We start from the raw sequence: 27,701 nt of genomic DNA on the forward strand, positions 1-27,701 counted from the left end.
CCGGCTGGCACCACCGCCACCCTCCTATCCGGGAGCCCGGGGGCGCTGCTGGGCCCGTGGGCGGGTCTCTGAGGGTCTGCACCCCCTCCCTCCCGCCCGCGGAGCCCCATGCCCCTGGCCCCAGTCCGTCCTCCCCGCCTCTGCCTCCCGGGCTGGACTGAGGCCCCCTCTGGACTAACCACTGTCCGCAGATAAAAGCAAAGACATACTGCTCGTCACTCGTGTGGCGCTGGGCACTGGGAGATGCTGAGTAAATAAATAAGTACTCGTGACTGACCATCCGTCCAACGAGGAGTTTGCTCTCTGTGGATGAGTATTGTGCTCTTTTCTCTCCAGTGCTGAGCAAGTACACAGGAGCTGCCCAGTAAATAGACTTGTTTGACAAATAACTTACTATACCTATTATACACATATCCAGGAATGAAAACACAGACTGTCGGATACATTAGTTTGTCCATGACCAGAGGACTAGGACGGGGTCCTTCAATCTAACGCTGAACGATTGAAGGGACCTGACCAAGGCTCAGATCACAGACCGACTCGGGAGAGCTCAGCTGAAGGGACCTCCCTGGTGGCCCAGTGGTTTTAAGAATCCGCCTTGCAATGCTGGGGACGTGGGTTCGACCCCTGGTCGGGGAACTCAGAGTGCACAAACCAAACGCTGCAGTCAGCGGGGTTCCCGCATGACGCAAGTACAACTTGACACAGCCTGATTACTTGTTTTTAAAGAAAAAGCCAAAACTAGGACCGTTAGGAGAAAACACAGGAGTGAATACTGAAAAGCGAACTCACTGGTCTTTCAGATATGACGACAACAAAAGGGCCAGTGACGATAAAATACTTCAGACCTGGGAATCTTCACGACGTGTCTCCCCGTTAGACTGCTTACAATAACGACGGCGGCTTTTGTTGCCTCCCATGCACGGCACGCTCCCTGTTCGGGGAACGGGAACTGCAGTGGCACGGGCCCTGCCGGAGGGCACAGCGAGATGGCACACAGAACCTCTAGGCGCGCGTGTGACTGTGGGGGAGTCGGCAGTGAGAAAGCGGCCTCCACGTCACTGCCCTTAGGGAAGACAGTGACCTTTTCCCATTTGACGTATTCCCCACTAATTGCCAGGATGATGAACAGAAGCCAAGTCTGTCTTCCTGGCCGGCCCTGAGTGAGCACGTTCTCTCCCTCTTAACCGAAGCTCGTCTCACGGGGCTGCAGCGGGCACAGCCGCCTCCTGCACCGCACAGCCCTGGCCCGCACGGTCGCCGGCACAGCCAGCTTGTCCTTGACTTTGCCCAGGAGGGTTAGGATGGCCCAGGAGAGCAGACATAGGAAGAGCCCAGAGACCGTTGTGTAGCAAAAAAAAAAAAAACCCAAGGGGATGCACGGTGGTCCAGAGCCAAGACTCTGAGCTTCCAGTGACACAACTGAAGACCCGACGGGCCACAGCTGAGACCAGCGCAGCCAGACGGAGTTTACAGAACAAAAAAGACGGACTGACGGCTCCCTGGAACCAAGACCCGCGCTGGAAACAAAAACCAAGGTGCAAAGGCTGTCTGCCACGACCCCGTTACAGAAAAACAGCTCAAAGTCACGCGGACCATGAGCCAGACCCACAGGCGGCAGTGTAAGTGCGCGAGCACAGAGGCGGCCTGGGCGGCGGCCATGCCTCGCTCAGGACGGGCGGGTGGACGCGGGGGCGTCTGTCTTGTTCGAATCGTTTCTACCCAGGAGGATGTACTCCCGCCTGGCTGATGGGCAGCTGCCTGCAAGCCTGACCCAGTGCCCTTGGCCCAGCGTACCCACTCCTCCCCGTAAGAACCCAACAGGAGCCCCGCTGCTGCTGCTGCTAAGTTGCATCAGTCGTGTCCGACTCTGTGCGACCCCATAGACGGCAGCCCACCAGGCTCCCCCGTCCCTGGGATTCTCCAGGCAAGAGCACTGGAGTGGGGTGCCATTGCCTCTCCAACAGGAGCACTGGGCGCCCCTTAAGATTGGAGGCTTCTCCTCCCCCCGCCTTTTTTTTAACTCTCTCCCTTGTTCACACTGAGCCAGATCAGCAATTCATCAATTACACCTTAGACTGTCCTGCCCGCCCCCACCTGGCACTGGCTCTTGCGCAGGTCTCTGCTACAGTGAAGCTGTGGTTCTCTGTACCCGTCTGTCTCCAAAACGGCAGCGGTTTGCCCACCTCAGTGCTCTGATGGATCTAAGAACAGTTGGTGATTCTGTTTGTTCAGCTCTTTTTGTGTCGGTGAGAAGGACGACAACCAAGTCCCTTGCATGCGGGCCAGAAAACCAAAATATATATACATATATACATACACACGTACATGCACACACAAATATACGTGTGTGTGTACATATATATATATTTCCCTCCAATTGTTTTAAAATCCTCCATGGTTTCAATCACCATAACCATCTTTTGCTGCAGATTTTAAACGTATTATACAGTACTTTTCTGTTGGGCGTCCCTGGTGGCTCACTCAGTAAAGAATCTGCCTGCAATACAGGAGACCCAGGTTTGATCTCTGGGTTGGGAAGATCTCCTGGAGAAAGAAACGGCAACCCGCTCCAGTATTCTTGCCTGGAAAATCCCATGGACAGAGGAGCCTGGTGGGCTACAGCCTATGGGCCCCAAAGAGTCGGACACGACTGACCAAGTAAGCCAGCACCACCACCACGCTGCCGTAAATTCTGTTGTCTAGGATTCCTTGTGATCTGCTTCTGTCGACTGAATCTGAATTCTCCCCCTTGACCCCACCACGTCTGGGCTTTACTAGTGTAATTCTGACATCACAGGTCATGTGGCAGTGGGACTCTGGGTTCTGCTCTCGTCCTCTGAGGGGTTCTGACTTTTGTTCTCTGGGCAGTTGAGTTACTGGAAGACTACACGGACTTGTGGAGGCTGGGCTTACATTGTACAGGGGCAGATGAAGTTTGACTTTGTCCTTACTCTTCATGCGAATCTCTTATTTCTGAAGTACTGCCTTTATTCCCAAGCTGGGACTCTTTTGGAGTTTAAAGGAAAAACTTCTCTGTCTTCTCTGAAAGCATCTCTGTTTCCAAACGTGGTCTCCCCTGGAGTTGGCCATTTTGGCCTCCGGCTCTGTCCTGCCCTGGGACCTTCTGCACTTCAGGCCAGCCACGCACTTGAAGAGAGTTCGTAGCTCCAAACTCTCCAGCACCCCTCAGTTTTCACCCATCACCCTCTCCAGCCAATAAGCTGGCGGCCTTCTGCTCTGGCCTCGCTGATCAGGAGCCCTCAGGAGAAAACAGCTCTTCAAGCACTGCCTCCTTGCAGATTCCGTTTCCTTTTGTTCTTCCCTGGAGCCTGCGGACAGCTGTTCCGTGTGTTTTGCTCACACGTCATAAAGCACAGGGATCTGCGATGACCGGACATGGAGATTCTACCTTCGATTTTTGGGACAAAACCGTGTCATCTGAAGTATCACTCTGTAACGTGTCAGCTATTTAAAACATGAACTATTACAACACAACCAGTGAACAAAACGAATTAAGACCTGGAAAGGAGGATGAGTCTCCATGGTTTGTCAGAGGAATGTTGCTGTTCAGTCGTTCAGTTGTGTCCGACTCATTGCGACTGCATGGACTGCAGCACACCAGGCCTCCCTGTCTATCACCAACTCCCAGAGCTCGCTCAAACTCATGTCTATCGAGTCGGTGATGCCCTCCAACCATTTCATCCTCTGTTGCCCCCTTCTCCTCCTGCCTTCAATCTTTCCCAGCATCAGGGTCTTTTCCAATGAGTTGGCTCTTTGAATCAGGTGGCCAGAGTGTTGCAGCTTCAGCTTCAGTACTTCCAGTAAAGATTCAAGGTTGATTTCCTTTAGGATTGACTGGTTGGATCTCCTTGCAGTCCAAGGGACTCTCAAGAATCTTTTTCAGCACAACTGTTCAAAAGCATCTTTACACTGGTGCTCAGATTTCTTCATGGTCCAACTCTCATATCCATACATGACTAGGGAAAAACCATAGCTTTGACCCTATGCACCTCTGTCAGCAAAATAACGTCTCTGCTGTTTAGTATGCTGTCTGGGTTTGTCATAGCTTTGATTGCAGGAGCAGCAGTCCTTTAATTTCATGCACCTCTGTCAGCAAAATAACGTCTCTGCTGTTTAGGATGCTGACTGGGTTTGTCATAGCTTTGATTCCAGGAGCAGCAGTCCTTTAATTTCATGGCTGGAGTCACAGTCCGCAGTGGTTTTGGAGCCCCAGAAAACAAAGTCTGCCACTGTTTCCACTTTTTCCTCATCTATTTGCCATGGAAGTGACGGGACTGGATGCCATGATCTTAGCCTTTTGAATTTTAAGCCAACTTTTTCATTCTCCACTTTCTCCTTCAAGAGGCTCTTTAGTTCCTCTTCAACTTTCTGAAATGAGGGACGGCCTGTGACCAAGCGAGCTACCCCACTGGGGCGGGGCCAGGACACCCGCACGGAGGTCAAGCGTCTCACCCAGGCCCCGCCCCCAGCCAGCCACGCCGAAGCCCCGCCCCCAGGCGCCCCGCCCCCAAGCAAGGCCCGCCCCGCCGCGCGTGCGCCCCCAGCGGGCCCTCCCGTTTCCATGGCAACGCCACGCCAGGCCGCGGCAGCCGGGCCACCGAGTGGGCGTGCAGCGGCAGCGGCTACATGAGCGCGACGGGGGTGGCGGCCGGGCAGCGGCCCCGCAGCTCGGGGATCCTGAGCTCCCGGGGCACGTCGCGCCTGCGCCAGCGCCTGCCGGCGGTCCCCCAGCCCGGGCAGCACGGCGCGTCGCTCGGGCTCAACGAGGCTCAGAAGCGGGTGCTGGACTTGGAGAAGAGCGTGCAGTTCCTGCAGCAGCAGCACTCGGAGACGCTGGTCAAGCTCCACGAGGAGATCGAGCACCTGAAGCGGGAGAACAAGGGTGAGGCGGGCGGCGAGCCCACCTCAGGAGGCGGCCTCGCGGGACTCCCCCGCCAGGCCCCAAGCCCGCTGCACCACCCCCAACGGAAACCCGGCCGCCTCCTTTGAAAAACTTTTGTCGAAGTAAAACATCGCCCCCACTACCCCCACCCCACCCCGCCCCGAGTCCGCACAGGCAGGTCGATGGATTTTCCCAAGCCAAGCACCCAGAGGGATCCCTGCCACCTGGGTCCTCCTGACTCACTCTGTCCCCCCTGGAGTCTGGGCCCACCCAGCAGAGGGTGCCCCGCAGACATCACGGATACAGGGAGGGGCTCAGGGAGCAGCCAGGGGCACCCTGAGTCCACCCGAGGGTGCCATGGCCGGGTCCACGGGGCAGGGCTCCTCAGGGGCTCAGCAGGGAGGCCTGGGCCAGGGGCAGCCAAGCTGTCTCTCAGAGTGGCCCTGAGCAGAGCCTGTGCTTGCTTTCAGATCTCCACTACAAGCTCATCATGAACCAGAAATCACATAAGAAAGGTAAGGCTGAGGCCCACAGGTACCTCGTGCAAAGCACCTGCCCTCAAGAGCAGCCCCCAGATTAGCCCAGGGAGACGGGGCCCAGACACACGGACGGCTCCCAGCTACGGGCTGGGTGACTGTGCCCCAGAACACAGCAGGGGCCGTGGACAGAAGAGTGAGAGGCAGTCTCCACCCTCGCGCCCCCACGGACCCCAGCCTCACTCTCCCAGAGGCTTGTCTACTTGCGCTGCCGCCCCAGACGTTCGTCCCCTGAAACACGGGCCGGCCCAGCACAGCCCCAGCTCTGGTCCCTGAGGCCTCGGGCCACCCCACCGTCTCCACGGCAACCACCCACGGCCTCATCTGCAGCCCACTCACCTTGCCTGTCCCCCAGCCTCACCCAGGGCTCCCCTCCCCTCCTATTGCTGAGGCCAGGTCTACATCAGGAGGTGGTCTGAGTGGTGAGCGGCGCCAGCCTCGAAGGCCCCCAGGGTGCTCTTCCTGGGAGGCACGCAGAGGGTGGGGTGGCAGGGACCCTTCTCTGGCAGGGCCCCATAGCCGCCAAGTGTTGATGTGGGCATGCAGTGCTGGAGACCCCGAGGGGACCTGGGGAGAGGCCGTGCTCCCACTCAGGGCCCTGCTTCCACCCGCAGCCCCCTTCCATGGCTCCCTCCGGGACTGGCAGGGTCTGGGGTGGCATCGCTCAAATGTGGAGAGGGCATAGGAACGGGCGGGACGGGAGCGTGGCCCTGCCACCGTGGGCTGACCCCGCGTGCCCCACAGGCAGCACGTCGAGCTCCAGCCTTCAGTCCAACAAGTCCGTCTCGAACACGACAGTGTCGGGTGAGTGCGCCAGCGCCTCTGTGCTCGGGGTCGGGGTAGAGCAGGGCGCCTCAGGCGCCGTGGGCATGATGCGGGCGTGGGGTGCTGAGCAGCACACCGAGCGCCCACGGTGGTCCTCAGCGGGGCACCTCAGCCAGGCCCCGTGGACTCGGGGGTTAAGGAGACGCTGAAGGGACCCAGGAGGGTCCCCAGGGTCCTGTGAGCTGAAACCGTAGGAGGGAGCTGAGGCCAGGGGACAGGTCAGAAGGCTGGCTGGCGGAAAGATCGTTGGTGTGGGATGCGAGGCAGTAGAACGTGTGACCCAGGAGCCCGGGGGTCCTCCACCTGCTCCCCTCAGCCCTTGGAGCAGGCAGGACGCAGTGGGGGGCTGGACGCAGAGCCGAGTGAGGGCCTTGAGAGCCGCCCTGCCTGATAGTGCCTCTGATGCTCCAGGCTTTGTACGGGCTGGGCCCAGATCTCGCCTTCACTTTCATTTTGCCCAAAATGGGTTCAGAGTCAGGGAACGGCTGCTGGCCAACCCCTCCCCCCCCCCAGCCCTGAGCTCTGCTGAGGCCCACAGGACCACTCTGCAGGGCGTGTAGGGCTCTGTCCCTGCTTCAGCTGCTGGGGCAGCTGACCTTCAGCACTGCGGCCCCTTCAGGACATTCAGGCCCCCACGGGCTTCGCCTTGCCTCTGTGTCTCCCAGCACGCCGCCCAGGAGGCCGTTCCCCTGTCCCCTTTACCGAGGGACGGGCGGGGCCCCGTGGGCACACGTGGCCCACTGACGCCCAGTGACAAGGTCCCATCTGGGTCTGACCTGCAGCCGGCTCTCAGGGCAAGGCAAGGCCCCAGCCCGGGTCCTCTAAGAAGCAAGACTGGAAAGCTGAAGTCCCCCAGAAGCCGGACCTGGAGGAGGAGACCTCAGTCGCCACCCTGCTTCATGGTGGCAGGGTGGACAAGGCCCTCGGGGTGCAGGGGCTTGTCAAGTAAGGCTCCCTGTGCCTGCGGGACGGGTGCACTTGGCAGGTTCACAGCCTGGAACCCGGCCACGGCGTCATCCTTTCAAACAGTCTCCAGTGGGAAGCAAGCTCCTGAAGGCTGGGCTCGCCCACGCGGTGGGCACTGCCTTTTCCCCTCCCCGGGATCCAGTGGGCCCCCCGAACTGACCTGAATCTGCAGGAGGGGCTGGCAGCAGCCCCTACAGCATGCTTTAAAACACAGAAGCAAAGTGTCCAGGCCTCCAGATTAGCTTGCTTTTCACCCAGAGAACCCTGAGTCTGGTTGGGTCTCCCCCAGGAACCGTGCTGCGCTCTGGAGGGCACGGGGTCGGCACACCAGGGCAGGGCCACCCTGGGGCTCGCCTGCTGTCCACTGAGCCAGTGGGCCCGCCCCTGCTTCTCTGCAGCCTGTGGGCACCCCATGCTGGACCCCAGGCTTGCGGTCAGCACTGAGGGCAGCCAGGCAGCTCAGAGCACACCCGCCTCTCAGTGTGTGCTGCAAGGGGAGGAAGGGGTGGGCTGGGACCCCCACCTGCTGCGGGGCACAGAAGGGAGGGAGCCAGGCTGCGGAGACGCCCCCTTCCCATGCTGGAGCAAGTGCCACCCTGAGAGCTAGTGAGACCGCCCACGGCAGACTGCCCCCACCCCCACCCTGGCAGCTCTCATGACTGTTTCAGGGATGAAGAAGCAGACAGCGCTAACGCAGTGCCCCCTTGGGCGGTGGGCAGCCAGCACAAGGGCAGGCAGGTGCCAGAGGCGCCTCCTTCGGTGGGCCTGCCCCTGCACCTGCGCAAGCCCGCCACGCTGCAGCAGTGTGAGGTCGTCATCCGGCAGCTGTGGAATGCCAACCTCCTGCAGGCACAGGAGGTGGGGGGGGGAGGGGGGAGGGGAGGGAGAAGGGGAGGGGGGGGAGGGGAGGGAGAAGGGGAGGGGAGGGGAGGGGAGAAGGTGGGGAGAAGGGGAGGGGAGGGGAGGGAGAAGGGGAGGGGGAAAGGGAGGGGAGGGGAGGGGAGAAGTGGGGGGAGAAGGGGAGGGGAGGGGAGGGAGAAGGGGAGGGGAGGGGAGGGAGAAGGGGAGGGGAGGGAGGAGGGGAGGGGAGGGAGAAGGGGAGGGGAGAAGGGGAGGGGAGGGGAGGGAGAAGGGGAGGGGAGGGAGAAGGGGAGGGGAGGGGAGGGAGAAGGGGAGGGGAGGGGAGGGAGAAGGGGAGGGGAGGGGAGGGAGAAGGGGAGGGGAGGGGAGGGAGAAGGGGAGGGGAGGGGAGGGGAGGGAGAAGGGGAGGGGAGGGGTGCCCCAGGGCCCCACCGGCCCACCCAGTGCGCCTCTCCTGCCTGCCTTCAGCTGCAGCACCTTAAGTCACTCCTGGAAGGGAGCCAGAGGCCCAGGGCCGGCCCCGAGGAGGCTGGGCCCAGCTCTCCCAGGTAGGTGTGCCAGGAGGCTGCAGGGGCGCGGTTGGGCCCGCTTATCTGGGGCTCACGGCCAACTCCCTTCTCCAGAGACCAGGAGGCCCTGCACTTGGGGGCCACGCAGCTCCCCAAGGTCACCGCCAAGGGCATCTCTAAGAAATGGTGAGTCCTGCCGGGATGGGAGGTGGGCCGCCTCTGCGCCCGGGGACTGCGGGGCAGGCAAGGTGCCTGCGGTGACCCCCGCTGTCCCCCAGCCTGATCCTGAGCCGGGCGCCCGTGGCGGAGCATGCCATCCTGCCGGCACTGAAGCAGAGCCTCAAGACCAGCTTTGCGGAGCGGCAGCGGCGGCTGCAGGCCGTGCAGGGCCGGCGGCTGCACCGCTCGGTGCTCTGAGTGCCGTGCTGGCCACCACCCTGCGGGACTGCGCCCCACGGACCCCCGGCACTCATACGCCAAGCCAGCCAGGCCCACGGTGCATACCGCACGAGGTCTCGGGGCTGGGAACTGTTTATTTTCTTCCTCAGTATCTCGCTATTCTGCGTTCTCATGCACACGTTACGAGATAAGCGTGAGCCTACCTGTTGAAGCCTGGAAATAAAGCTTGTTTCTCCCAGTCGCGAGCCTCATCCCTCACCCGGCTCTGCGCCTGGCGGTGGGCGGGGCCTGCCAGGAGTCAGCGCTGCCCTGGAAGAAGACAAGCTCAGACACCGCCCGCACGCTCCTCCCAGGGCGCAGGGGGCTGCCTTCCAGGCACCCGAGCGAGACCCCGTCCTGTGTGCACAGGCACAGACAGCTGGTGAGCGGCCCTGCCCGGCCCACCTTCCTCCACCAAGGGCTGGGGCCATGGCTGCGGGGCAAGGTCCCCCCCAGGATGCTGGCCTGCCCGGCAATGGCCGCAGGACACCCTTGTCTGCCAGACTGACAGCTTCAGCTCGGACCCCTGCCTGGCAGGACAGTCCTCCCAGCCCCACGGAGTCTGGGCGTCCCCCCTCCACAGTGGGGGACCTCGCTCCGCCCCGACAGCGCCCCTCACTGGACAGAGGGCCCCGGGCTCACGGGGGTGGGGGGGGTGGGGAGACACAGTGACAAATTCATGACAAACACAGGAATGATAAATTTATTATAAGAACCACAGAAGACACGGTAATGCACATACAAAAAGAGGGAACCTCTCATCAGCGAGGGCCAGCTGCCCAACGCCCTGGCAGGAGCCCTCAGTCTCAGAACGCTGGGTCCAAGAACAGCATCCTGACCCAAGCGGGCTCCAGGCCTGGCGGGAGGGGGTGGCGAGGTGTGAGGCCCCGGTGGTGGCAGGGCCCTGCAGCCAGCGCCCGACCCCGGGGCTCCCCGTGGCCACCCTGAACCCGAATTGCGGTCAGGGAGCTCTGCGTGCATCTTCAGGGTCTCCTATGTCCTGCACGCCCCCTGGGAAACAGCAGAAGGCTTTCCGGCACACACACAAGGCTCACACCAAGTAGACATGGGCCCTGCAGGGGACAGCAGCCCACGAGCGCAGGGCCGGGGTGTGGCCGGGGCCTCTCCACACATGGAAGCCTGTAGCTGGTCCCGAGGCGGAGGGAAAGCAGAAGAGCTAACCGAGGTCCAGGCTCTCTAAGGAAGCCAGCATTGTGAACGTCTGACATGGGGCCGAGGAGGCTGCCAGCTGCCCCGTGGCCCCTGGAGGGCGGAAGCCGGACATGCAGCGGCGGTGCGGCTACGCGGCTGAGAGGCAGGCCTGGTGGACACTCTGGGCCCAGGTGTTGAGCAGGGCCGTGACCGAGTGCTTGTCAGGGAGCTGCAGCAGCCGCGAGGTCATGCACTGGTGCACGGACTGCAGGAAGGGGTTGGCGTCTGCAGAGAAGGGCGGCCGTGAGCCTCTGCCAGGACCCCCGCTGCCCTCCCCAGCCCGGGGCCTGGGTGCCAGCTCCCATACGCCAGCGGACAGCTGGACCGGGGACTGCCCTCAGGGCCTGGTCCTCTACAGGCCAGCCCTGAGCCCGGGGAGGAACGTCTCCACCAATGGGGTGTTCCCGGGGCCTGTCCTGCAGATGGGTCCTCAGGAGCCTCACAGAGACCCATGGGGCTGCTGGGACAGCCTCAGCCCTGAGCCGGCTGTTCAGCACTGCAGGGGTGTGGTGGGCAGGGAGCCTCCCCTCCCCGTGGGCCTGCGCGGCCACCTGCTCCGTCCACCGAGGAAGAGGGCAGGAGGGCGGGGGCTCGTGGAAGAACGCCGGGTGCCTGCCCCCCAGTCACCCACCGTACTGCCACTGCCGATTGATCCACAGCGGGCTCTGGGCGGGGTAGTCGGCAGGCACGCTGAGCTCCAGCGGTGGCACGCTGGGGAGATCCTTGTCATCTGCAACACACGGGGGCACCTGTGACCCGGCAGCGCCCACCAGGCCTGGAGGCCCTGCAGAGGCCAGTGCGGAGCCCAGGCACTGACTCCCGCGCTTCCCGTCTCCTCAGAGACCCGGAGCTGCAGCTGGACGGGAGGGAAGGGGCTTCCGTGCCCGGGGTGGGGGCAGGGATGAGAGCAGGCAGGCTCAGGGCCCGCCCCCAGGCAAGTGCGCCTGCTCTCACGCGTGGGCCCAGAAGACAGCGGGCAGATTCCAGGAGGGCGGGGCTGGGCGAGCAGGCGTCCCGCCAGCCCGGCCCCGCGCTCACCCAGCTTGCATATCAGGTGGACGGCGCCGTTGCTGCTGCAGTGCGAAGGATCTAAGTTCACCAGGAACTTGGGGTCCAGCCGCGCCACCTCCCCCTGGAGCACGTTGGGGATGGTCTGCCGCTCATCCTCTTCAAACTTCCGCTTTCGGGTGGACACCACCGGGGCCCTGGAGGAGGCAGCCATGCTGAGCCCCTGGCTGGGCCACGGCCTGGCCTGGCCTGGCCGCCCACCAAGCCCCGCGGGTACGCACGTGATGGGCGGGCCGTGGATGGCCGTCATGGCCGGCACGAACGTGCGGTACAGGGAGTGGTTGAAGACGGGTGAGCGGATGTTGGCCAGAACAGCATCCAGAAGCGGCTGGCACAAGTACTGCTGCTTGGTGGGGGGCACTGGGGGCGGCGGGGGCGTGGGCTGCAGCAGGACGGTGGGGTCAGCAGCCCACTCGTGGACCCCGGCCCTCGTCCTCGCCCAGCCGGCCTTCCTGGCTTCCGCACAAGCTCCACACCACAGACGGGGCGGGCGGGCCCGGACACTCCACGGCAGCCCGGCCAGGCCCGTGGGCCACGAGAGCCGTGCACTGCGAGCCGCAGCCAGAGCTTCCCATCACGTCCTCACCTCAGCCCACTGCACCGGGTACGGCCCCCGCCCCCTCAGGCTGCAGGCTCCAGCTCGTGGTTAGACCGTGGTGAGCCCTGACCACCAGGGATGCCCACGACCCTACGAACAGCGCCAGGCACGGCAGCCCACTCACCACCGCCATGTCGTTCTTAAGCTTCTCCAGGGCGATCTCACATTTCTGCAGCGTCTTCAGCGGGCACCTGAGGGAGGACAACGGGGCTGGCCCTCTGTGCGGGGGACGGGGAGCCGAGAGCTCCCAGGTCTCTGCCCAGCCACGGACAGTCTGGCCTTCTCTGGACGGAGCGGGCTGGGGCCTGGGCCACCGGCACCACTCCCAGGAGCCCGCCAGCCCACGCGCTGTTCCCAGGCCCGAAGTCTGAGGCAGGGCAGCCCCACGCCCAGGACAAGGCACACCGTGATGGGCCAAGGGAGGATGCAGGCCAGGCCCCTGGCCCCACCCGACTACTTTGAGAGGCCAGAGGGCCGTCCACCTCCCACAGGGCCCCTCAGTGCCCAGCGTTCTGCCCACGTGAGCAGAACAGGGAGGATGTTCCAGAAGGGGGCCTCGCCTGAGCCAAAGGCTCCAGGAGAGGACAGGGTCCCAGGCCAGGCCACCTGCAGGGGGTGCTGGCCGAGCTCTGGCCTCAGCAGCTCCGTGGCCCGTGGGAGAAGCAAGGGATGTGAGGGCGTGGCCCTGCCTTCGAGCCCCTCTCAGATGGTCCGGTCCCTCCCACAGCCAGCGCCTGTGAGGTCAGCGCCCTTTCTGCACACGTGGGCACTAGCAGCGTCTCCAGCCCAAGGCCACCCGCACGTTGGGGGCCAGGCCAGCAAGAGGGCCGTGAGGGCCATGGGGCAGGACCCTCTGTGAGTGGTGGGAGCAGCCCTGTCCCCACAGGCTGGGCGCCAAGGCTCACCGTTTGGAGGGGTCCGTCAGGATGTCCAGCAGGCTCTTCATCTTACTCAGGTCCTTTTTCCTGTCTGGGGAAGAAGCGGATCCTCAGACGGGCCGGGGTCCCTGCCCTGCCCCACCCTGCCTAGCCCGCTGGCCCACAGGCCCACCTTCGTTCTTGTCGATCTTGTTGATCATGCGGCGCAGCGGCTCGATGTACTTGGACAGCTGCTTCAGCTTGTCCAGGTACTGCTGCTCCTCGGCCTGGCTGGAGCCCGCGGGGCTCATGACGGAGCTGGGGTTCACTACAGGACACGGCCTGGTGAGCGTGGCCCGGCCCATGGAGGGCGTGGCTGGGCCCGACCCGAGCCCCACTTACCGGGGGTGTTCAGTGGTCCTGGGGAGGGGACGCTGAAGTTCTGCGGGGTGCGCGCCGTCACTGGGCTCTGGGAAGGCTGTGGAGAGGGGCTGGGCAGGAAGCTGCTGGGGGACGGGGCGGGGCCGGAGCTGGCAGAGAGGAGACAGGTGAGCCGGGCAGGGGGCGGGGCGGGGCCAGGGCGGACTGGAGGGGTGGGGCCGGGCCTACCTGACGTTGGAGTTGGGCTGCGAGCTGGGCGGGCCAGGCTGCGGGGATGGCTGCGGGGGAGGCGGCATCGACTGCGGGGTGTGCACCTGCTGGCCCGGCGACGGCGACGACAGCACGGTGAGGCTGCTCTGGCTGACCTGCGGGGAGGGCGCGCCTGCTGAGCTGCCCTGCGCACCCCCGCGGCCCCTCTGCCACCGCCTCTCAAACACCCACGCAGTGCGCCCCGCCACACACGTGGCCCGCGCGCTGGCAGCAGAGCTGGCCCTGGACTGGCAGAGGCTGAGGCTTGAGTGGGGACACGGTGTGCCAGGCCCCCGCCTTGTGCGTGCGGGAGCCTGTGAGCAGGGGAGGCCAGCGAGGGCCACGGACAGTGATGGGTGGGCTGACCTCCCAAAGCCTCCGTGACCCCTTGGGCCGCAAGGACAAGCCGGGCAGCACGGCAGTGCGGAGGCTGTGCCATGCCGTCGCCCCGTGTCTCCCTTGCCAGCGCCCAGGCCAGAGCTGCAGTCTGGCAGCCGAGCAACCCCTGCCACAAGCAGAGAGCGCAGAGCGCTCAGGGTCACCCTCTCCCTGCAGCCCTCGTCGCGCGGAGGCGGCGGGTTCCCGCCCCACTCTCCCACTAGGACGCCACCACGTCTGTCTGTGAACACCAAGGGAGGCGGTCACACGCCCAGGACTAGGAATGCGAGCATGTGCAGACCGCTTTCTGCCCAGACACGTGCTAGTCCCGGCCGGGCAGACAGCGGCCCACCAGGCCCTGGAATGGGCCCCCAGAGCGGCCTCGAGCAGAGCCTGCAGAGTGCACAGAGCCTGGCCCCTCACCACACGGGACGCTTCCGCAGGCCCTGCTGGCTTCGCTCAGGGCGTCCGCAACACTGCGGCCACCTCCTGTGTGCCGAGCGTCTCCCTGGAGGCAGCTCCCAGCCGCCCTCCAGCCCACCCGCCGCACTCTGCAGGCCTGGCCTGCACTCTTCACCTGGCGCCGCGAATGCCGGCTGAGGGCCACTCTGCCTGGTGGCTGTTGAGTCAGGGAAGACGGAGGAGCACTCACAGGAGCCCAGACCCCACCAGACTGCCCGAGGCCACCCTCCCCGCCCGCTCCCCCAGCACGGCCTGGCCCAGGCCCCTCCACCTCTGCCCACCTTTCCCTGGACGACTGCAGCCTCCCACTGCCCCCCGCGTCCCAGCACGAGCTGACAGCCCCCTCCTCGTCAACTGCACCTCTGGAGGCATCAAGGCTGGCCTGGCTTGCCCTGATGAGAGCTCTCAGTCTGGGGTCTGAGGCCCTAGGCTGGTTCCTGGAGAGCTGGGCCTGCCTGCGCTCAAAACCGTTAGGATGAAGCGAAATGAAGCCCGCCCAGGCAGGCTCCAGGAGGCAGCCTGATGCCTGGGAATCAAAACACCCGCCCCGCAGGCGGGGCTGGAGGGGCGGGGCGGGGCTGGAGGAGGGGCGGGGCGGGGCTGGAGGAGGGGCGGGGCGGCCTGTGCGGGAGGGGAGTGCTCCTGGGTCCTAGTCTGTGGCCCCCAGGATGCTCTCCTCTCTGGAGTTACCGCCAGAGCCAGGCGTCCAGATGGGTGCCCGGTCGTCCTCAGACACCCGGGTCCCAGGCTCCAGCCGGGGCTGGTACGACCGAAGCCCCAAGTGCCCCGGAGTCACTCCGAGAAGCGCCACCCACTACTGCTAACGGTAAAATCCTCCAGACCCGAGAACCAGATGGGGACGGGGGCGGCAGGACCCGCTCCAGAGGAAAGGTCCACGGCCACGAGCGGCGATGTGGCCCTGGGGACGGCGTCCGAGAGCCTGACTTTTGCGGAAACGTGAGGAGGAAAGAAAAGCCACCAAGCGGGCTCCCACCCGTGCTTCCTGCCTGCCCCTCAGCCCCTCCTCCCCCACCCACGCTGACTTCCTAGTGTTGGGTCAGACGTGTCTCCGTCTTGTGCACTGCTACCACCGAGGCTGCAAAGAAGGGCTGAGGAAGCAGAGATTCCCCCAGGGCTCTTCTCACACCCACCGCTGCTAGACGAGCGTGCAGCGAGGCCAGCCCACCAGGCCCCACGAGTGCCCCACCCGGGGGGCAGACCTGGGAGCCCTGGGCGTAGACACCCAGGCTGGCCTCCATCGCAGGCAGGCCATGGGCACGCCCCCTATCCCGAAGGCCAATCCTCAGAACTCCAAACCCTGCGGGAGGAGGGGTGACCCCGCCCCTCCCCACTGCTGCACCCCACGTCCCCACCTGAGCTCTGCCCCCACCTGAGCTCTGCCGTCAGCTCTCTGCACTCTGCTGGGACAGGTCACAAATCCACGCCCCCCTCGAAACGACCAAGTGCCACGCAGGCCGCACCAAACTCCAGCAGAAGCAAAGGCGGCGTGACCGCTGGGAAGGGGAACGGAGCGTACCCTGAGAGCAGGGAGCCCCAGGAGGCCTGCGGACGAGGCCTGGACAGAGTGGTGGCAGAGGAAGTGGCTGATGTGGGCACACGGGGCCCGCAGTCCTGCCCTGGCTGCAGAGGTGATGCTGGCAGTCTGCTTCACACGAGGTCACGTGTGGGTGAGCCGAGGAGGACGGGGAGGTCACAGAGCCCCTCCAAAGGCTGTGGGAACCCCATCAGCACGCTCCCCCAGACTCGAGCCACAGGGCCAGGCTGGACGCTAAGGGACACGCGGCATCCCGGCCCAAACACGGCGCTCGGCTGACACGGCCACGGGGGGGGTGGGGGGGGTGGGGGTGGTGGGCAGAAGCCCGTGGGCGCACGGGTCTCACCACGGCACACCTGCTGAGTCAACGCCCCCCTGAGCCGCTGTGGGCGGGAGACAAGAAGAAGCAAGACCATGTCTGGACACAGGCTGGGGGGCGAGGGGGCCTGTGGAGAAGTCACAAGGCCTGGCCCCCACCCCAGACACCAAAGAGACTGTGGCCGCTCCTGGGCAAGGCCGGGAGGCCCTTCCGTCCATAGACATCGATGTGCAGGGGGTGGGCACCCAGGGGTGAGTCCCGGAAGTCAGGGCTGACTGCTGGAGGACGCCTCCTGGTCTCTGGAGCAACGGCCCCCAGCTCCATGCTCAGAGCTGAGGCGGGAAGAGAGCATGTGGCCCCCGCCCCCCACCCCATCACACGCTGGGGAAGGAGGCAAGAGGGAAGACCTGGGGCGGTGTGGGGTGGGCATGGCACGTGCCCTGTGCAGCTCAAACCCAGACACGCCGGCGGAGCTGCCCCGAGGACCCCGGGACCGGCCCGATCCAGCCAGAAGCCCGCTGTCCACGGGTGATGGGCACTGGCTGATGCCCCCAGAGCCTGGGCGCAGGGCCCTCACCTGGACTCCGGGACCCACTATCTGCGAGGCCTGGGCCGTGGGCACTGCTGTCTGCGGCGGGACCTGGGGCTGCACCTGCGGCTGCTGGACGACCATTGGAGCCCGGACCTGCGGAGGGAGGAGCAGCGACCTGCAGCCACCAGGCCAGGGCCGAGGAGGGGCTCCTGCCGCTTCCCCGGCTGACGTCCGCTACCAGTCAACCCTCACCTGGGGCTCACTGGCAGCGCCCATGCAGCCTGGCTCTGAGTCGGTAGAGTGGAGCCCTGCCTCCCCGACTCCAATGAGAAGTCTGCCCCAACGGGCCACCACACCACACCACCAGCAGCTGCTGCGGCGAGCCCAGGGCGCTGACGGCCCCGAGAGCCCTGCTCGCAGCCCCGACTCCTCGGAAGAACCTAAGCCAGAGGGCTCCTGCTGACGGGACCCTGCTCAGGACCCCCAGCCCTGCAGCCTGTGCCTGGGGGCCTCCGAGTCGCCCACCTCATGGTTCAGGTGCAGCTTTGCACCACCTCACCCAGCGAAGGGCGAAGAGAAAAGGCAAAAAGCAAGAAGCAAGCCGAAAAACACGTTAAGATGGCTCCTGGCACAGCGAACATCCCCGACTGGGTACGATGCTGTCTTCCCTGTGATGTCCCCATTTACAGACACGGATCTGTTTTTGCACAGGTGCATGACAAGATAATATCTTACGCCTTCCTCAAAAACACTGTCACGACCTCTGCTCAGGACAGAACCCCGAGTGGTCGTGGGCCGGGCAGGTGGCATGCCCTCCGCCACAGTGAGAATGCAGGTGCGGCCATCCACCTTCTCACCCACAACCTTACGATGCCCTTGGCCTCCACCAAATCAGCCAGGATGCTTGGAAGACAAGGTGCCTCCTGGCAGGAAGGGCATTGCCATGGGGTGCGGCAGCTGGTGGGACGCACGCTCCTTTGCTGAGCGGCACGTGGGGGCCAGGGCGGGGGTGCCAGGGTGAGTCCTGGTGCCGGAAGAGGGCCTGCCATCCACAGCCCTGGGGACACCGGGAGGAGGGCCCCGGCTGCGTGACACCGGCTACTCACCAGTTTCAGCTGCGGCTGGGTGTACAGCATCTGCCCCGGGAGGGCCGGAGCCTGTGACACCAAAGGCTGTGGCTGTGACTGCGGCGGGGGTTGCGGCGGGGCCTGGTGGTGCTGCGGGGGCTGCAGCTGCTGAGGCAGGGCCTGCGAGGGCGGGGGCGGGGGCTGCTGCAGTGGCGGCTGCTGGATGGGCGGCTGGGCCTGGAGAGCCTGCTGCTGCTGCTGCTGCAGTTGCAGCTGTGCCATGCGCTGTAGTTGCTGCTGCTGCATCTGGGGCAGAATAAGCAACCCCATCAGCTTGTGGCCTGGCCCAGCAGCGCTCCCGGGGGCAGAGGGACTCCCAGCGTCACAGGGCCCTGGCCACGGACACTGGCCCGTCTGAAGCCTGAGGGGACAAAGGCAGGGTCCAGGGAGGGGTCCAGAGGGCGTGGTAAGGGGTCAGGTGTAGGTACAGCCCCAGAGAAGCTGGGCAACGCTCGGCTGACCACAGACTTCGGGAGCCCCTTCCAGGGCTGCCTGTGTGGCCCCGAAAGTGGGCACAGGGCCAGCTTCAGGATGAGGGGGAGAGATGGGCCTGAAGACCCCGTCAGCCCGGGAGAGGGGCTGTGGGAAAGGAGGCGCAAGCCCAGGCCGGGAGCAGGTGGCCAAGGGTGGGTCCTTTGGGGCTTCCCTCCCCCACCTACAACAGGCTGGAGCGGGACACGCTTAGCCCGTCAGCACACTGACTGAGACCACGTGCGAGAGAAGAGCTTTTCCTGTGACACAGCCACCCGCATGGGACGACGAGTGCGGCGTCCAGACACCAGAACTCTCAGGGACAGGGCGGACAGGAGGCCTGGACGTGCTCAGAGGACCCGCGGCCCTGGCCAGCCTTCCCGTCGAGGGTTGCCTCGCCGTGGCTGCCTGCATCCAGGAGCCCCCCGCCCGGGCTCGGGGGCTCGAGGCCGGTACCTGCTGCTGGTTCTGCTGGTGCAGCTTGATCAGGTGCTGCTGCTGCTGGAGCTGCTGCTGCTGCTGCACGGCCGCCTGGAACTGCTGCTGCATGGCGCTCTGCTGCGCCTGGAACTGCTGCTGCTGCTGCTGCTGCTGCTGCAGCGCCACCTGCTGCTGCGCCTGGAACTGCTGCTGCTGCTGCTGCAGCGCCACCTGCTGGAGCTGCAGCTGGGCTGGAGACAGACGGGTGGGGCGCTTGTCCCGGGTGCAGCTGGGAGAGGTGCACCCCCGCCAGCACGGGAGGGACGGGTGCCAAGGCCAGCACTTAGCACCAACATCCACTCTACAGTAACTGTGATCCACTCTACAGGGACCTGATCCACTCCTCAGAAACTGTGATTCACTCTACAGGGACCCGATCCACTCCTCAGTAACTGTGATCCACTCTACAGGGACCCGATCCACTCCTCAGAAACTGTGATCCACTCTACAGGGACCCGATCCACTCCTCAGTAACTGTGATCCACTCTACAAGGACCCGATCCACTCCTCAGAAACTGTGATCCACTCTACAGGGACCCGATCCACTCCTCAGAAACTGTGATCCACTCTACAGGGACCCGATCCACTCCTCAGTAACTGTGATCCACTCTACAGGGACCCGATCCACTCCTCAGAAACTGTGATCCACTCTACAGGGACCCGATCCACTCCTCAGTAACTGTGATCCACTCTACAGGGACCCGATCCACTCCTCAGAAACTGTGATTCACTCTACAGGGACCCGATCCACTCCTCAGTAACTGTGATCCACTCTACAGGGACCCGATCCACTCCTCAGAAACTGTGATCCACTCTACAGGGACCCGATCCACTCCTCAGTAACTGTGATCCACTCTACAGGGACCCGATCCACTCCTCAGAAACTGTGATCCACTCTACAGGGACCCGATCCACTCCTCAGTAACTGTGATCCACTCTACAGGGACCCGATCCACTCCTCAGAAACTGTGATCCACTCTACAGGGACCCGATCCACTCCTCAGTAACTGTGATCCACTCTACAGGGACCCGATCCACTCCTCAGAAACTGTGATCCACTCTACAGGGACCCGATCCACTCCTCAGTAACTGTGATCCACTCTACAGGGACCCGATCCACTCCTCAGAAACTGTGATCCACTCTACAGGGACCCGATCCACTCCTCAGTAACTGTGATCCACTCTACAGGGACCCGATCCACTCCTCAGAAACTGTGATCCACTCTACAGGGACCCGATCTACTCCTCAGTAACTGTGATCCACTCTACAAGGACCCGATCCACTCCTCAGTAACTGTGATCCACTCTGAGTTCAGTTCAGTCGCTCAGTCGTGTCCGACTCTGCGACCGCATGAACAGCAGCACGCCAGGCCTCCCTGTCCATCACCAACTCCTGGCCTCCCTGTCCATCACCAACTCCTGGAGTTCACCCAGATTCATGTCCATCAAGTCAGTGATGCCATCCAGCCATCTCATCCTCCATCGTCCCCTTCTTCTCCTGCCCCCAGTGCCTCCCAGCATCAGAGACTTTTCCAATGAGTCAACTCTTCCGCATGAGGTGGCCAAAGTACTGGAGTTTCAGCTTTAGCATCATTCCTTCCAAAGAAATCCCAGGGCTGATCTCCTTCAGAATGGACTGGTTGGATCTCCTTGCAGTCCAAGGGACTCTCAAGAGTCTTCTCCAACACCACAGTTCAAAAGCATCAATTCTTCGGCGCTCAGCCTTCTTCACAGTCCAACTCTCACATCCATACATGACCACAGGAAAAACCATAGCCTTGACTAGACGAAACTTTGTTGGCAAAGTAATATCTCTACTTTTGAATATGCTATCTAGGTTGGACATAACTTTCCGTCCAAGGAGTAAGCGTCTTTTAATTTCATGGCTGCAGTCACCATCTGTAGTGATTTTGGAGCCCAAAAAAATAAAGTCTGACACTGTTTCCACTGTTTCCCCATCTATTTCCCATGAAGTGATGGGACTGGATGCCATGATCTTCGTTTTCTGAATGTTGAGCTTTAAGCCAACTTTTTCACTCTCCACTTTCACTTTCATCAAGAGGCTTTTGAGTTCCTCTTCACTTTCTACCATAACGGTGGTGTCATCTGCATATCTGAGGTTACTGATATTTCTCCCGGCAATCTTGATTCCAGCTTGTGCTTCTTCCAGCCCAGCGTTTCTCATGATGTACTCTGCATATAAGTTAAATAAGCAGGGTGACAATATACAGCCTTGACGTACTCCTTTTCCTATTTGGAACCAGTCTGTTGTTCCATGTCCAGTTCTAATTGTTGCTTCCTGACCTGCATACAGATTTCTCAAGAGGCAGATCAGGTGGTCTGGTATTCCCATCTCTTTCAGAATTTTCCACAGTTTATTGTGATCCACACAGTCAAAGGCTTTGGCATAGTCAATAAAGCAGAAGTAGATGTTTTTCTGGAACTCTCTTGCTTTTTCCATGATCCAGCGGATGTTGGCAATTTGATCTCTGGTTCCTCTGCCTTTTCTAAAACCAACTTGAACATCAGGAAGTTCACGGTTCACATATTGCTGAAGCCTGGCTTGGAGAATTTTGAATATTACTTTACTAGCATGTGAGATGAGTGCTATTGTGCGGTAGTTTGAGCACTCTCTGACATTGCCTTTCTTTAGGATTGGAATGAAAACTGACCTTTTCCAGTCCTGTGGCCACTGCTGAGTTTTCCAAATTTGCTGGCATATTGAGTGCAGCACTTTCACAGCATCATCTTTCAGGACTTGGAATAGCTCCACTGGAATTCCATCACCTCCACTAGCTTTGTTCGTAGTGACCTAGAGCCAGACATCTTGGAATGTGAAGTCAAGTGGGCCTCAGAAAGCATCACTACGAACAAAGCTAGTGATCCACTCTACAGGGACCCAATCCACTCCTCAGTAACTATGATCTACTCTACAAGGACCCAATCCACTCCTCAGTAACTGTGATCCACTCTACAGGAACCTGATCCACTCCACAGGAACTGTGATCCAGTCGACAGAAACCTGATCCACTCCACAGGAACCCAATCTACTCTGTAGTAACTGGATCCACTCTACTGTAATGAAGGGGCAGGAGGGAACACGCCAACCAGGAGGCCCAGTACGGCACCACCTATCTGCTTCCTGCCTCGATGGAGCCCCCGGCTCTGGACACACTGGGGCCTTTTGTGACCGGCTCCTTCCCCTCAGCGCTGCATTTATGAGGCTCACCCATGCTGTACCTCAGATCCGTATTCCCTTTCTCTTCAGGGCCAGACAGTACTCCACTATATGGGTTCCCCACATTTTGTGTTACCTGTCCATCAGCTGATGGACATCTGGGTTGTGTCCACTTTATGGTGGTTAAAAATAATGCTGATAAAAGCCACCAGTCAGACACATCCCTGGTGGTCCAGTGGTTAAGACTCTGCACTTCCCCTGCAAGGGATGTGGGTCTGATCTCTGGTTGGGGAAGTAAGATCCCACGCGATGCGTGGCACAGCCAAAAAAGTAAAAAGGAATAATCATTCACAAGATTTTCAGTGACGCAGTCTCTTTTCAGGTGATGAAAATGTTTCAAGTTTGAAGCCACGAACCTTCATGAATCTCCTGAACACTGTACTCCCAGAGCGCAAAAAAGGGTGCGTGAACTTTGTTGTTCTCTAGTCACAAAGTCCCACCTGACTCTCTTGTGACCCCATGGACTATAGCCCTCCAGGCTCCTCTGTCTATGGAATTCTCCAGGGAAGAACACTGGAGTGGGTCGCCACTTACTGCTCCAGGGGGTGGAAGCTGTGTCTCCTGCTTGACAGGCAGATTCTTTACCACTGAGCGACCCAGTAAAGATGAAGAGGCGGGGCACGGGCACTCTGTCCCTTTGTCCAATCTCCTGCAACAGTGGCACCGTGGAGAACTAGAACGTCCTAACGCAGGAAGACGTGTGCCCGTCTGAGCATCCGGTTTAAGCTCTACACCGTTTTCTCCCCAGGCGAGGTTTGGCCAGCCCTGTGGTCACGACCTGGCGCAGCTCGGACACCACAGGCGCTCATGCCAGCCCTCAGCAGCTGCCAAGATGACCCCGTCTCTAGTGACACGGCCACTGTGAATGCTGGATGAAGCACACAGCAGGCACGGCTGAAAGCGTCGGCGTGTGGAGCACGGCCACGCAGACCCCTTCCTGAGCACGCTTCCCACCACACCCTTCGGTTCTCCCAGTTGATCACTTTTGTCTGGTTAACTCTCTGGGAGGAGACTGGCCCACCGCATCTTTGTCTGAAGTCTTCTGCGGCATGTATCTCAGGGCTCTCCTGTCGGGATTAAGGAGCTGTACCCTCCCCTCTCGTTTCCATCCAGCCTCAGCAGGAAAGCCTCTCTCTTCACATTCACAGCGATTACCTATAGTTTTCAACTTACCTACGTCTGCCTTTCCCCTTCTAAGTCTCTCAGCTTTACTGACATATAACTGACATATACAGTCTCTTCCTCTTCTGAATTCTATTTTGTCGGATGCTTGCGTTGATTTTTAAATGTTGTCTGGGTTTTTGTAGTGTCAATCTCATTCCAGCTTTTCCTATTGATATGGAATTGACAAACTACTTCTATTGTTTTAGCAACGACTCTTACAATTACTATAGTTAATTTTAAAAAGTATAAAGTTTATCCATACTTAAACCTCTTGCCTAAATATAAGGACCTTGGACTCCTCTCTAAATATTTTTAAAGGAGGTTTTTCCACGCACACGACAGACCTGGGCCCGTGCTGCCCCCGCTGCTGACTCAGCTTGGCTCGGCGCCTATCTGTCTGACGCTCACAGAGCGGGCCTGCGGGAAGAGACAGGGCAGAAAAGCGGCCAGGGCGCAGCCTCGGGAGCTCGACGGGGCCCCGGCTCTGCTGCTCTGCATCTGTCTCCCCGGCTACAGGAGGCACCCATGCTGGCTCCAGATGCAGCGATCTATCACAGACTGGGGACCTGTGGAGGGCAGCTCCGAGGACCGTGGCACGGAGGCAATCTCTGTTTACAGAAAGGATGCCCCGCTGTGCCCCTCCTGACACAAGGCCAGAGCACGCTGTGCCGGGGGCCGCCCCGGACACGGAAGACACCCAGCACCACCTCTGGTCTCTGCCCGTCGGACACCAGGAGCCTGCCCGTACAAGCTGCGACAGCCCACCCGTCCCACACTGCAGACAGCCCACAGGGTGCAGAGCTGCCGAGAGTCACTGGCTTAGACGTACGCCTGTGGATACCCTTGTGTGGAAGTTGCTGCTTCTCCCATTTAGACCTGGTGTCTTGGGAAGGATGGTCTGAGAGGTCAGAGACGGTGGTGAGGGAAAGCAAGCATGCCTGTGTGTTCACTTCCCTTCCAGGGAAGCCTCCTTGGCTCTGCTGGCGGCTCTGCACCTGGGGCGCTAACAACCCCAAGGGGCTTGTGACTCCATCCCTGAGTCTGCCGCGCGCTCCTGCCTTGACAGACAGCTGTCGAGACTGCCTTCTGGCCTCTAGTGTCCTGTGGCGCACGGGCTGGCTGGGGTGTGGTGCCCGTGGAACCTGCATGGAGCCCTGGGCTCCCTGGCCGCCACCCCCTCGCCCCCTCTGCTCTGGGCCGCCCTGTGATGCCAGCCGCACTTCTGACTTCAGCCTCCGCTTCTCAGCCTCCTGCTCCCAAGGCCTCTGCTCTAGGCTCCATTCTGGGTAACGCCTTCAAATGCAGCTTCCAGTCCACAAGCTCTTTCTCCGGCTGTAACTAGCCTTTTATTCACCCGCTTTCCTCTCCCAGTCACTCTCACACCTACAGGCTCTCCGCGGTTACGGGCCACCTCTGCTCGGCCACTCCCGACACAGTGTCACAGCACTCATTCCCTTGAAGTCCAGACCCCACCTCCTTCCGCACCTGCGCTGACACCTAACAAAGCTACAGCCCTGGAGATCTCCACAGCTCGTTACCGTCTCTGCTCCTCCGGGAGGCGAGCCTGCTTCCCTCCAAGCCTGCTGACCGCGCACACCGCCTGCCCTGGAGACTCCCCTCCAGCCCAGCCCTGTCTGCAGCGCAGCTGGGGATGCCACGGGCGCCATACCCACCCTGCATGGACAGACCCGCAGCCCAAACACAGGCCACCCAGGACCCAGTCAGCCGGGGCCAGGGCTCCTGGGCACCCAGATTCCAGAAATCCGGAAACAAGGCTGATTTTTAAAGTTGGTCTCAAACACACGACATAAAACTCTTCGAGGAACAAAAATATGCTGAGTCTAAAAGCCCAGCCTCACCCAGTTGCAGGGTGTTCCCTGTCACTAACCCAGGCCACCAGGAGGTGCCTAGTGGGCTCTGGACTGCCTTTGGGTGCCCTGGTCAAACCCTGGACCCAGGGCCTACACTCTGGGGCATGGCACTAGGGCCTGAATTCCATGGCAGCGTTCGGAGGTGTGAAAAAGGGTGGCAAGTGCCCTCAGGCACACACCTGCCTCAGGCAGACCAGGCCCCAGAGGTCACAGGGGGTTCTGCGGGGGCAGCAGTGAGACACGAGGGCAGAGGCCACAGAACGCCCTCCGGGCCCCTCAGGGGCCGACGCAGGACGTGGCCAAGGTCGGGCCAGGGAGGGTGCAGGCTGGCACCAGCACTTCCCCGCTGGGCCGACAGTCTCGGGAGTGAGACTGCAACTCACACTAAGCTCATCCAATTCAAAACTGTGTTTTATTATAAAATCTAAGTTTGTGAAAAAGAGAAATTCAATGGTATACCAGAGTAGTACATGAAAAGGAGGCAGAGCAGCCTTCTGAAGGCCGCCCTGTGTGCGCCTGTGCACGTGTGCGCCTGTGCTGACGAGAGGGGACGTGGAGCTCAAGATGAAGAGCCAAGCAGGGAGCCAGGTGTCACAAGGCAGGACTCAGTAAGGAGAAAAAATGAAGCTCTGGGGGTGGGGGTGGCTAGGGGCGTGAGGGTGTGGCCGGCCTCGGAGAAGTGAGGGGACCTTACGGAGCACACGGGCAGAGAACCGCGCACCGGGGCCACGGCGGCCCTGTTCCCGGGGTTCCCGGGAGGGCCACGAGGCCAAACACGTGGGCACAGAGCGCCCGGAACGCGAGCGCTCACACTGGCTTTAGTTTAACAGCCCAAAGAGAAACAACCCGCCTGTCCTCCAAGGCTGAGTCAATGAATGGACCGCAGCCCCAGAACCTTCCTCAGCAGTGAGAAGGCAGGAACGACAGGCACAAGCTGGAGGCCCTAAGGGCGTTATGCCAAGTGAAAAAGACAGTCTCAAAAACATAAATATCGCACGATTCCATTGATGCAACACTTGCCAGAGATTACTGAGGCCGAGAACAGACGAGCGGCTGCCCGGCTCAGGGCTAAAGGGCGAAGCCAGGACGGCCGGCTGGCGGGGAGGCTCCGTGTGCTGACTCCCTTCCACACCTGATGAGACCTCCCCGAGCCACACACGTGCACGCCCAGAGTGCGTCAGAGTGCAGTCGGCCTGAGCGCACGGCCCTGCGGAGGCTCTGGGGACACGGCCAGGGTGTTACGGTGGGAGCTGGGGGAGGCACACGGGCTCGGTTCCTCTGCAACTCCCAGAGGGGCCAGGAGCACAGTGCAGCCTCTCTCCCCACCCTCCGAGGCCTGGGGCCAGGCCAGTCCTGGAGCGCACTGCTGCCCCCGGAGCGGGTGGGGCAGGAGCCCTGAGACAGAGCACAGCCCCAGGGCTGGGGTCCCCCCCCCCCCGGAGGCAGAGGCTGGGTGTCCCCTGCTCCACCCGTGTACTCACTCTGCGGAGCGGCCGTGGACACAACAGCCATGTTGTGGGGGGCCATCCCAGAGGTGCCCGGAGGCGGCTGCCCCGACAGCGGCATTGGCTGGCCCATGGCCCCCAAGCCGCCCATCCCGCCCAGGGCCTGGCCCGGGCCCCGAGTAGGAAGGCCGAGGCCGGCGGCTCCTGCGGTGGGCCCGCCCGTCAGGCTCTGCAGCGCATTCATGGGGTCTGCGGGGCACAGGGCGTGTGTCTCAGGCCAGTGCCCTCCGACCTGGTCCAGGCTTGTGGGCCAGGAAGCCTTCCTGAGTCCACACTTCCTCCCACCTCAGGCTTGATGCCCTCAGTGCCCCAAACGCTGAGTGGCCGGGGCCCCTCCAGGCAGGAGCCCAGCCCACAGCAGGCCTGGAACTGGGGCGAGCCAGCCCGTGGGGCTCCGCCACTCTTGGATGGAGGCCCCTCCCAGGGGTGAGACACAGCGGCACACCCAGAGAAAACGGGGTCAAGGGCCCTTCTGCAGTCAGCAGAGCCTGGGGGCTGGTCTCCCCCCAGAGAGGGGACAAGTCCCATGCGCACCAGAAGCCCACCTCTGCTAAGTCTGGGCAGGACCCCACGGAGGAGCAGCTCTCGGGAAAGAGCCCCGAGAACAAGTGTGGGAAGGCCTGAGATGCTGGGCCAGCAGCCAGTACCTGGGGAGGAGCCGAGGCTCTGTCACAGCAGCCCATGGCCACCCACAGGTGGAGTGGCCCGGCCAGCACCCTGCCACAGAACCCAGCGCCCCAGGGTGCTCGTACAACACCAGAACCCAGACGCCCTCTGGTCGGGCGCACCGACCCCGGCCTGCCCCCTGCCACCCCCCAGCACCCCCCCGGCTACTCCCGCCTGGGGCGCTGGGGTCAGCCAAACCCCTTCACTGGCAGCTTGCTCAGGGAGACCCGGGCTAAATCAACAGGGCTCCCATGTGATAAAACCTTGCAATTAAAAAATGGAATTAATAATGACAACTCAGCTTGCAAAGAAACTTTGTAACTTAAGGTGAATTCACAGCTATTCTCTAGGAAACGTTCCCAGAGAGGACTGCACTGAAAGCACCTCTATGCACACGAGTTACCACCCGGAGAGCTCCAGGGTCTAGACAAGCCCCAGCCGCCACGTGAGTCTGCCGCGAGGAATGGGACGGGGGCGCTGCCGCTTGGCGTTGAGGCTAGGGGAGGCCGGGTGGGGGTTGGCGTCCC

At 61.9% G+C, this 27,701-nt stretch overlaps 2 protein-coding genes across 6 annotated transcripts in view; one reads left to right on the forward strand and one right to left on the reverse strand.

Annotated features, from left to right (window-relative positions):
- Positions 1 to 4,565: 4,565 nt before the first annotated feature.
- On the forward strand, positions 4,566 to 9,240 carry CCDC74B (coiled-coil domain containing 74B). The gene is made up of 8 exons (XM_002694649.6): positions 4,566 to 4,906; positions 5,377 to 5,421; positions 6,187 to 6,246; positions 7,050 to 7,212; positions 7,902 to 8,091; positions 8,563 to 8,642; positions 8,718 to 8,789; positions 8,882 to 9,240. Exons 1-8 carry the CDS (start codon positions 4,651 to 4,653, stop codon positions 9,018 to 9,020), a joined length of 1,005 nt encoding a protein of 334 aa, XP_002694695.3. The 5' UTR covers positions 4,566 to 4,650; the 3' UTR covers positions 9,021 to 9,240.
- Positions 9,241 to 9,721: 481 nt separating this feature from the next.
- Positions 9,722 to 27,701, reverse strand: part of MED15 (mediator complex subunit 15) — a 45,170-nt gene continuing 27,190 nt past the window's right edge. For 2 of the 5 annotated variants that reach the window (XM_059876169.1, XM_010814251.4), the window contains 13 exons: positions 26,485 to 26,697; positions 18,707 to 18,921; positions 17,759 to 18,025; positions 16,698 to 16,805; positions 13,386 to 13,522; positions 13,179 to 13,306; positions 12,970 to 13,104; positions 12,825 to 12,888; positions 12,044 to 12,110; positions 11,543 to 11,703; positions 11,292 to 11,458; positions 10,885 to 10,983; positions 9,722 to 10,478 (listed from right to left, as the gene is read on the reverse strand). In XM_059876169.1, coding sequence (XP_059732152.1) covers positions 10,342 to 10,478; positions 10,885 to 10,983; positions 11,292 to 11,458; positions 11,543 to 11,703; positions 12,044 to 12,110; positions 12,825 to 12,888; positions 12,970 to 13,104; positions 13,179 to 13,306; positions 13,386 to 13,522; positions 16,698 to 16,805; positions 17,759 to 18,025; positions 18,707 to 18,921; positions 26,485 to 26,697 — 1,898 coding nt within the window. In that variant the 3' untranslated portion in view covers positions 9,722 to 10,341. 5 annotated transcript variants of the gene reach the window in all.

This window comes from Bos taurus, chromosome 17 (genome assembly GCF_002263795.3).
Source record: "Bos taurus isolate L1 Dominette 01449 registration number 42190680 breed Hereford chromosome 17, ARS-UCD2.0, whole genome shotgun sequence".
Lineage (NCBI taxonomy): Eukaryota > Metazoa > Chordata > Mammalia > Artiodactyla > Bovidae > Bos > Bos taurus.